Source organism: Hemitrygon akajei, chromosome 27 (genome assembly GCF_048418815.1).
Source record: "Hemitrygon akajei chromosome 27, sHemAka1.3, whole genome shotgun sequence".
Classification (NCBI taxonomy): Eukaryota; Metazoa; Chordata; class Chondrichthyes; order Myliobatiformes; family Dasyatidae; genus Hemitrygon; species Hemitrygon akajei.
The window spans coordinates 30,573,844-30,584,530 of NC_133150.1; the positions used below are offsets into that span (position 1 = coordinate 30,573,844).

General features: G+C 42.0%; 1 protein-coding gene across 1 annotated transcript in view; it reads left to right on the forward strand.

The window, feature by feature from the left end:
- The window catches only part of LOC140717223 (lysine-specific demethylase 9-like), a 79,930-nt gene that overhangs the window by 61,896 nt on the left and 7,347 nt on the right, over positions 1-10,687 (forward strand). Inside the window, exons 4-6 of the mRNA XM_073030551.1 lie at positions 1,942-2,084; positions 2,173-2,340; positions 8,848-8,956. Coding sequence (XP_072886652.1) covers positions 1,942-2,084; positions 2,173-2,340; positions 8,848-8,956 — 420 coding nt within the window. The remainder of the gene's footprint in view (positions 1-1,941; positions 2,085-2,172; positions 2,341-8,847; positions 8,957-10,687) is intronic.

A 10,687-nucleotide genomic window follows, 5' to 3' on the forward strand; every position in this document is an offset into this window, starting at 1 on the left:
AGTTATTAGGTGAAGGAGTTTACCAAGGGTAACACATTTCTCAACTACATTTAGCTTTCCATGGGGACACAGCCAGTCATCACCATAGCAGAAATGAGATACACATTAGTGCTGCTTGGGGGGGGTGAATGAGATTTGAATATCATCAGAAAGTCTTCTCAGAGTTCTTTCACCAGTTTCTTTGCCACAGTCCTTGTGTGAAAAATGTAGGTTGCCATGGTAGCACAGAGATTAGCACGACGCTTTTACAGCTTGGCATGCTGGAGTTCAAAGTTTAATCGCAGTACCATCTGTAAGAAATTTGTACGTCCCTCCCGTGAGTGTGCGTTTCCTCAGTGTTCTGGTTTCCTCCCATAGTCCAATGACGTACCAGTCAGTACATTAATTGGGCATTGTAAATTGTCCTGTGCTTGAGCTAAGGTTAAATATGTGGGTTACTGGGTGGTGCAGCTTGTTGGTCCAGAAGGGCCTGTTCTGTGCTGTCTCTCTAAATAAATGAATAAATAATCAAATATCCACTACAGGGATGCATTTCCAGTAAAAACTCTACTGGGATATATTTCTCACTAGTAGGAACCTTTTGAGTCTCTGTCAGAGGTTAGAGCTAAATTTTATACACCACAGGCAGTGTCCAGGTAACAAATGGGTTCCATTTTTAAGGATTTTGTACATAAGATTCATATTATAGTAATAAATGGCATCAAAAACAAGCAAGACTGAAAAGAGAACAATCACTGAAAGTGGAGAGAGAAACAATTTATGTGCATAGGAAACAACATATGTACATACATCAGACTTCTAAATTTATTAACAGGTGCTTGTTTGGCATGTCAATCCGTAGCCACCTCTTTTGCCACAGTGAGGCCATTCTCGTGGTGGAGGAACAACTCTTCATATTCCATCTAGGTAGCCTCCAACCTGATGGCATGAAAGTGATTTCTCCTTCTGATAATTTGTTTTCCTCTCCCTCTTTGCTGTTCATCTCTTTCCCACTCTGGCCTCATGCCTATCACCTCCCCCAGTGCCCCTCCTCCTTCCCTTACTGCTTTGGTCCACTCTCCTCCCATTCTTTTCCAGATCTTTATCTTTCCCACCAACCTGGCTTCACAATCACCTTCTAGCTAGTCTTCCTTCCTTCTCCTCTGCCCCTCCCCATTTTTTTTATTCTGGCATCTTCCCCCTTCCTTTCCAATCCTGATAAAGGGTCTTGGATGTCTGTCCATTTCCATTGAAATGCCTTACCTTCTGAGTTTCTCCAGCACTTTTGTGTGTTGCTCTGGATTTCTGGCATCTGCAAAATCTCTTGTGTATATGTAGGGGATGTCCTGCCAGACAAACTTAACATTTGCAAAATAAACAATTATTTTTCCTTTCCTGAGTCAAAGTTTAAAGTTTCATCCAACTATTGTAGGAGAACATTTTTTGATATGGATTGCTTGTCAGGAAGACAGTTCACAGCAATCTTCTGGTAATGATCAAAAACACATTGCTTTGATTTTAACACTTATAGCCTGAGAAGGTTATTAAATATGAGCTTTGTAAAAACTTAGAACAGAACTCTCTTGCTGAAAGGTAGCTAGTAGTTGAACAGAAGTTTATTTTAGAGTTAGTTGTTATGCACTGCCTAATAAATGGTGGCTCAGATTTGGTAGTAACGTTCAAAAGGCTCAAAAATAGTATAAAGTAGCATTTACAAGTTAACTTGTGCTTTCAGTTCAACGGATTCATGCAACTGTTTATGGATCTTTATGTAACAATTTTGCATTACTAAGCGGAAAGTTTAAAGTATGGCAGTGAAACTAATAGGGTTAGTTTGAGAAAGCTAGCCAAAACACAATGGGTTGAATGGGTTTCTGTTCTCTAATTGGAAGGAATCTGACTGTTTGTACATGTGGGATTAAATTGTTCTCAGTCATTTTTTAATGGGTATATCTCAAATAGATGACTCTGCCATGGGGGACACTGTCCAACCTTCAGCTGCACTGCCGGTCACAGAGTGACGATGGGCCCATAATGTGGGTGAGACCCGGCGAGCAGATGATTCCAACTGCTGATATGCCAAAGTCACCCTTCAAGAGACGACGGTAGGAATACCTTGGGATGTAACACTTCAGGCAGTCTTTTACAAAACCCAGGGCAAGCTTGGTTTTGACTATTATAATTATTTTGCAGATCAATGAATGAAATCAAGAATCTCCAGTATCTACCTCGGGCCAGCGAACCTCGCGAAATCCTCTTTGAGGACAGAACGCGAGCCCACGCGGATCACGTGGGGCAAGGCTTTGATTGGAAGAGCACGGCAGCTGTAGGTGTACTGAAGGCAGTCCAGTATGGAGAGTGGTAAGAAGGTCGTAATTTGCATTTGTCTGGCCTTTCATTACAGATTTATGCAGAATGGGGTCAATATACCTACTCCAAAAATCCCCATCATCCCCTCATTGGTGCCATTTCATGTGATTTCTTGGATAAGTTCATTTCAAAGAGAGCCATCCTTTTGTTACATGGAATAATGCCATGAACATCAGGATACTAATATTGAACCTCTGCAACTAAAGACACTGGCATTTGTCCCTGACAACCCCTGTATCCAGGGTTTAAATTTTCCAATCTGCAGCTGACCACTACACAATAGGAAGAGAGGTTTCACCAGTACGTTGTCTGACATGGAGCATTTCATTTACAGAGTGATTATTGTTTTCCTTGAAGCAGAAAGGCTTAGGGAGGGCCCTGATGGAAATGTAAAAAAAAATTCAGGACACGACTAGATGATAGGAGATAAGAGGATTATCTAAAACCAATGGAAAGAGATTAAAAGGTAAGAGTAAGAAATTTCTACAGGATTTGAGGAAGCAGTTGGTTGAAACCCAACTGAGTGGATGGCAAAGGTATCAGTGCTGGGACTGCTGTCGGTGATCGATATCAATAATTTGATTGAAAATGTAGATAGGTAAAACCAAGATTGAAGGAGTTGTGGACAGTGTTAAGGACTATCAAAGAATATAGCAAGATCCTCTAGAATTAATAAAATCCACCTCCAAAAATCTAAAAAAGAGGGTGGCATGGCTTTACCTAACTTTCGCTTATATTACTGGGCAGCTAATATACATTGTGCTGCCTTCTGGTCTTTCTTCCACGGTCAAGCCGAGTGCCCTAACTGGGTGGCAATGGAGTTGAGCTCCACTAAAGAACTATCTATATCTGCACTTCTTGGCTCTGCACTCCCTAGCAGTCTGCCCAGATCAATAGCTAATCCTCTTGTTAGACACACTTTGCGTATATGGGCTCAGTTCAGGAAATGCTATGGTTTCCAGGGGTTTTCCGTTTCTAGCCCTGTCGCACATAATCACCTTTTTTTACGTACTACGTACGATTCAGCATTCCATGTTTGGTACAGGAAGGGCATTAGACATTTTGAAGATCTCTTCATTGATAATCGCTTCGCTTCTTTTCAGCAGCTCTCTGTTAAGTTCAACCTGCCTAACGCTCACTTTTTCAGATATCTCCAAATCCGACACTTTACTGCTCCTTTAATTCCTAACTTTCCTGAAATGCCTGCGAAAAATGCTATGGACCTATTTCTTTCCATTAATCCACTAGGTAAAGGTTTAATATCAATTATCCAAGATAAACTAGCAGCCTTACGACGGGCCCCTGTGGATAAAATTAAAATGGCTTGGGAGCAGGATTTAAATATCTGCAGTGAGATGCTGAAGATGTTCTATAGGTCAGTTGTTGAGAGCGCCCTCTTCTTTGTGGTGGCGTGTTGGGGAGGAAGCATTAAGAAGAAGGACGCCTCACGTCTTAATAAGCTGATAAGGAAGGCGGGCTCTGTCGTGGGCAAAGTACTGGAGAGTTTAACATCAGTAGCTGAGCGAAGGGCGCTGAGTAGGCTACGGTCAATTATGGAAAACCCTGAACATCCTCTACATAGCACCATCCAGAGACAGAGAAGCAGTTTCAGCGACAGGTTACTGTCGATGCAATGCTCCTCAGACAGGATGAAGAGGTCAATACTCCCCAATGCCATTAGGCTTTACAATTCAACTGCCAGGACTTAAGAACTTTTTTTAAAGCTATTATTAATGCTTTTTGAGTTAGTGATTTAGATGCATATCATATTATTACTGAGTTAAGTATTGTATGTAATGAGTTTTTGCTACAACAAGTGTATGGGACATTGGAAAAAATGTTGAATTTCCCCATGGGGATGAATAAAGTATCTATCTATCTATCTATCTATCTATCTATCTATCTTATCCGAGGAGAGCTGGGACTCAGTTCTCAAATCGGTTAACTCAACCTCCCTTTGTGCTCGCCATTGCCTTCTACAGTTTAAGATTGTTCATAGAGCCCATATGTCTAAATCTAAACTATCTCGATTCTACCCTGGCATTAGTCCGCTCTGTGATAAATGCAAGAGGGGCTTGGCCTCTCTCATCCATATGTACTGGTTCTGTCCTAGCTTGGAGAAATTCTGGAAAGATGCCTTCACTACATTATCAGGTATTCTGAATCAGCACCTAGAACCTAACCCCTTAATTGCTCTGTTCGGTTTTTGGGGCGAGACAGATTTATGTCTGGGTCCGACCAAATGCCGAATACTATCCTTTGCCTCTCTCCTGGCGAGACGCTTGATCCTCCTTAGATGGAGAGATGTTGCCCCGCCCACTCATGCGCAATGGCTTAACGACATTATGGCCTGCTTGGACCTCGAAAAAATTCATTATTCAGTTCTTAATTTGGATCTAAAGTTCCATAAGGTCTCGGGACCTTTTATCGAGTACTTTCATAACCTTCCTCTTGACTAGGGTTTTTTTTCTTTTTTTTCTTCTTTTCAGTCCCTTGCTTTCAGCTCCCTTTTTTTTCTGGTAGTAGGCATTATTATCCTCTGTTGCTAAGTGTATTCACAGTCTGGGAGTTTGACTGTCCTGACTTATACTCTCTATATTGTGTGGTGGTTGGTCTGGAGTTGTTGTTTTTTTCTTGTGTTGTGGGGCTTGGGGAGGACACTAAGCTCACTTGTCTTTAATTTAGGTGCTTTTTTGTTAAATTCTCTTCCTATGTAGCATATTGTTATTGTATGCTTAATTTTGCACTGTATTAATGCTCCTCATTGGGATTTGGGGTTTTTAATTTTGTAAAATGTTTCGAAAAACTAATTAAAAAAAATTAAAAAAAAAAGAATATAGCAAGATCTAATCAGTTACAGATATGGACAGAGAAGTGGCAGATAGAATTTAACCCAGGCAAGTGGGAGATGTCACACTTCGGTAGGCCTAGTGAATGGAAAAGGTTAATGTTATGGAAATACAGAAGGATCTGTGGACTCAAGGTCCATTGTTTACTGAAAGTGGGCTACACAAGTGGATAAGATAGTAAGAAGGTATATGGCATGCTTTCTTTCATTGGTAGGGGTGCTGAGGGAAAGATGAAGGAAGTCATGTCGCAGCTATATGAAACTTTATTTAGACACTTGAGCATTGAGTGCATTTCTGGTCACGTTATTATAGAAAGGATGTAGAGACTAGGGAAGGTTTACCAGGATGCTGCCTGAATTAGAAGGTATGAGCTATAGGGAAAGATTGAGCAAACTTGGGTTGTTCTTCCTAGAGCAAGGGTTCCCAACTGGAGTTAATGAACCCTTTGCTTAATGGTATTGGTCCATGCATAAAAAAGGTTAAGAACCCTTCCCTTAGAGTGTCAAAGACTGGGGAGGCCTGAATATGGCACACAGCCGGAATTTTTTCCCCAGGGTAGAACACCAAAACGCATACTTTCAAGAATTGTGGGGGGGGTTGGGGAGGAGGTTGAAAGCAAAGCATGAGCGGCAGGCAGAGAATGATAGATGGCAGGAATGGGTTACTAGAGGTGCTGGTGGAATCAGGCAGTTTGAGGCTTTTAAATAGACACATGAAAGTGGAAGGATATGGATGATGCTTAGGACATTTAGTATAAATTGGCATCAGAATTGCCACAACTCGTGAGCTGAATGGCATATCCAGTGTTGTTCTTTTTTTTAAATCTGAAATAAAAACAGAAAATGCTGAAAAAATACAATGTTAGTCAGCATCTCTACAAAAAGAAACATTGAATAGAAGGTTCCATAATCTAGTAGTTCCGTGTCTGCTTTACATGCAGAAGGTCCTGTGTTCAAGCCCCAGCGGAATTATGCATTCTTTGGGTCCCACAGTAGAGTAGTGGTTAACGGTATTATGGCTCGAGGTCTTTGGAATTCAATTCTGGCGCCGCTCTGTAAGTAGCCTCTGTATGTCCTCCCCATTGGATGTGCAGCTTTTCCCCGGGTGCTCCGGTTTCCTCATACCAGATAGGTAAAATGGTTGTTGTAAATTGTCCGGTGATTAGGTTAGGGCTAATCAGGGTTGTGGGTTTGCTGGAGTGGTGTAGCTCAAAGGGCCAGAAAGACCTACTCCACACTGTATCACTAAATAAATAAATGTTAACTGATTTTTTTCCCCACTGTTGTTGCCTGACCCACGTACTTGCAGTATTTTATTTTACTAAGACTTAGAGTAGGTAAACAAGTAGCATGTGAGAGAAGTGTGAAGTGATACCTTTTGCTAAAAAGAATGAATAGAATCAAAATAAACTATTTAAAGCAGTTTTAAATATGGTGCTGGGACAGTCTTGGTCGCTCATTTATAAGTGGCAGGATATGTTGAGAGTGCAGTTAGTAAGATGAGATATTGATCTTGAATAGAGGCGCATAGTTCAGAAATATGAGCGTTATGCTGGAATCCTACTCACCCATCTTTAAAAAGAGTGTGGAGCTCCTAGAGACGATACAAAAACAGTTTGCTAGAATTATTTCAGCTAGAAACCTAAACCAAGAATTGCAGTTATAAACTTAGACTAGCTAGTTTTCCTTTTTGGAGCCATGCAGGTTGAGAGATTTGATAGAAGTGTGCAAGATTGTGAGTGGTTAAAATGCGGCAAATAAAAGGAAGTTGTTTGTTGTTATAACTGGATGATTCATGCACCTGGAACCATAAATTTACATTCTTGGGCAAAGGATACAAGGGGACATGGTTAACCTCTTTATGCGAGAAAAAAACAGCAATCAGTAAATGGTAATCTTGACTGCTGCCTGCAAAACCAGTTTTTTTTTAAAAATCCCTCCTCTCCTATTTCCCACTCTGGGCTTTTATCTCTTCCCAGCTGCCTATAACCTCCCCCCTGCATCTCTTCCTCCTTCCCTTTCTCCTCTGGTCCACTCTCCTCTCCTACTAGATTCCTTCCTCTCCAGCCCTTTACCTTTCCCACCCACCTAGTTTCACCTGTCACCTTCTAGCTAACATCCTTCCCTTTCCCCTCCACCTTATTCTGGCACATTACACCTTTTCCAGTCCCAAAGAAAGGTCTTGGCCCGAAACGTCAACTGTTTTTTCACTTCCATTGATGCTGCCTGACTTGAGTTTCTCCAGCATTTTGGGCGTTTTGCTTTGGATTTCCAGATTCTGCAGAATTTCTCATTTTAGGAATCTGGAAGTATCTGCATTTAGTGTTTCCAGAGAGGAATAGACAAAATGAGAGCATGATTTGTATGCGGAGAAAAGTACCGTATGGGATTGCTGTACTTCAAGCTAAAGACAGTGGCCCTGATAGCTGTCACCTATGTCGTAACAATTTTGAGTCTTTTTATCAGCACTCCTTTAACCTTCCAAACACACTTCTGCATTGCCTAGGTAAAGACCTTTGTAGCAGCAAAACCAAAACTAAACAATTGCTGCTAGCCTGCAGTCACAGTGGAGTTATTATACTTGCATGACACACACCCAGCTCCAAGAATTGTTCCAAAAGTCGAATCCTTTATTCAATCCTTTATTAGCAATTAGCAAACATACTACCTTGTAGCAATCAACTTAAGTGTACTCAAGTATTATTCTGTGTTATCTCGGCGGCCAGCAATAGATACGACATCTGCCATTCCCAAGCTACAAACTTCCCCGAAATAAGCAAGGATATGTAACTTATTCTCTTCACTTTCACCACACCCCTGCTCATATGACTAGTTATCATAATAAATGCACAACGCAGAATAGAAAGCAGATAGAGAATGGATACGTGGTTCCTACAAACTTTTCAGCTCTGACACTCCTGCAGTTTTGTACTGGGACTGTCAGTATGAAATGAGACCTAAACTTGTTCTTTGCACTGAGTATAGCATTACTGTTGAGCCACGCCTAACATCTACAGTTAATGTAGCTAAGATGCCTAAGACTTTTGTATTAGCTCAGTAATATTAAGTGCAATTTGGTAAATGGAGAATAATAATCTACAGTATTGTGCAAAAATCTTGAGCACCCGAACTCTATATATGTGCCTTAGACTTTTGCACAATACTGTACTTGGATTCAAAGGCAGTTTCAGGGGTAGCAATGTGCTTTAGGTGCAATTCTATGTAGTTAAAAGCTTTGTATCTTGTGCAATCCTAACATTGGATTAAATTTGACTCCATGGTGAGTCAACTTAGAAGTGAGTTTACATATGTTCTTCGTGAGTCCTTTATTTTTTTTTTGTATTCATCGAACAACCCTGGTGCTCTGTTTAACAGATGCTCATCTGTTCGACGATTGAAGTTTTACTTGTCAAATATTAAACATCTCTCAGTGTATTTGAATTCTCGGTTGATAGATTTTTTTATTACTTGTCCTTTCCTGTATTCTTTCCAAAAATTTCTCCAGTATTAATAGCGTTTGATAAAATGTTGTAAATTCATTCTTTGTATTTCAAACTTTAAATTGCTTCAGTCATTCTAATCTGATTATTACAAAATCTGAAATTATTTTCAAATCCTACTTAATAAAACTTTTGTTCCCTTCTTGGTAGGAGTGACAAGATTCGAATAACCAAAGACGTGATATGTTTTCATGCAGAGGACTTCACAGATGTTGTACAACGATTACAGCTGGATCTGCATGAGCCACCTGTGTCACAGGTATTCCGTTCAAATCCTCCTCGAGAGTTCAGTGTGAGTTTATGTGTAGAGTTGCACATCTGCCTAGTTATCTGCTTTAACTCATTGTATCATGCTGAGGTGTGATATATAGGAAGTGGAATTTGATGGGAGGATTCTGCTTGCTATCAATTTTGTGCAGTTGGATTAGCTTCAGGATGTTTGTGTTAGTTTCAAGTAATGTAGCTGGTAATTGGAACCATTCTTGCAATATTTTGTCACCATTGCAGCCAAACCTTATTTCCTAAGCCATTAGAACTTGTGCAGAGGTTTTAGAGATGTAGTTTAAGGTGTTCCATGCAGTACTGTCCCAAAGGTATTTGACCTATGGTCTGGTCTTGAAGAAAGTGCTTCATTTTGAGATTTTGGAAATGCAATCATAGAACACTACAGCACAGAAAGGGGCCCTTTGGCCCATATAGTCTGTGCTGAACTATTAATCTCCCTAGTCCCATCGACCTGCACCTGGACCATGCCATCCATACCCCCTCCATCTGTGTATCTATCCAACTTTCTCTTTATGCATACACCTCTTCTGCTGACAGCTCATTCCACACTCTCACCACCCTCGAGTAAAGAGGTTTTCCCTCGTGTTTCCCATAAACATTTCACTTTTAATCCATGACCTCCAGTTCTAGTCTCACCCAACTTCGGTGGAAAAAGCCTACTTGCACATACCCTATCTATGACCCTTATACTTTTGTATAATCCTTATCAAATCTCCCCTCATTCTTCTATGCTCTAGGGTAGTGGTCGCCAACCCGTCGATCTAGATCAACTGGTCGATCTTTGAGACTTTCCCAGTAGATCCCGAAAAAAAAAAAAAAAATACACAAATACTGTTGAGAGATTATTTCCGGGTTGCGGGGTTTTAGTTCCGTTCTTTCTGCCCAGTACGCCTGCATGTAGCCCCCCCACACTACACAGTGTACTTCAGTGGTCCCCAACCACTGGGCCGCGAGGAAACAATATGAGCCAGTTGCACCTTTCCTCGTTCCCTGTCAGCCCACTGTTGAACTTGAACCCATGCGAGGTCATCAGTCACCTAAACACATGGCCGGCAGGAAGACCCGATGCTACTGGCCCAGAGCACGGCTGGTGGGAAGGGCCGACGCTACGGCCCGGAGCGCGGCCGGCGGGAAGGGCCGACGCTACGGCCCGGAGCGCGGACAGATGGGTGCCGCCTCTGAACCTGTTTACCACACCAAATGTTCGTGGGGAATCTGGTGCTAAAATATTCACAGATGAACTAATTCGGACTCAAGATTTTGTAAGTATCAGAGCAGCTACCTCGCTGCGATCTGCTGAAACAAACTTTTGTCAGTCGATAGATCCTACAAAATCCTACGGGTGTGGGCCTCTCGCTCTCCTCGCTCAGTTGGTCGCTCTGTCCGGACTGCAACTGCCGCCGCCCTGGCACGGGGACCTCCGGCCCTGACCTTGTCCTCTCACCCCACCCATGACTAGCCGCACCTGGCCAGGGTGTCTGGCAGCGGGTGGCCAGAGGATGGAGTTCGGGCCTGGAGGCTGTCTAATGCGGCGATGAAGCTTTCAAAACTGCTTTGGTACCTTGAGTCCAAGCACCCTGCACTTATTGCAGCTCAGGGGGTCAGAGTTCAGAGTTCAATCCTGTGCCATATTTAAATAGTTTGTATGTTCTCCCCACGACCATGTGAGTTACCACCAGTGCTCCAGTTTCCTTCCACAGGCAAA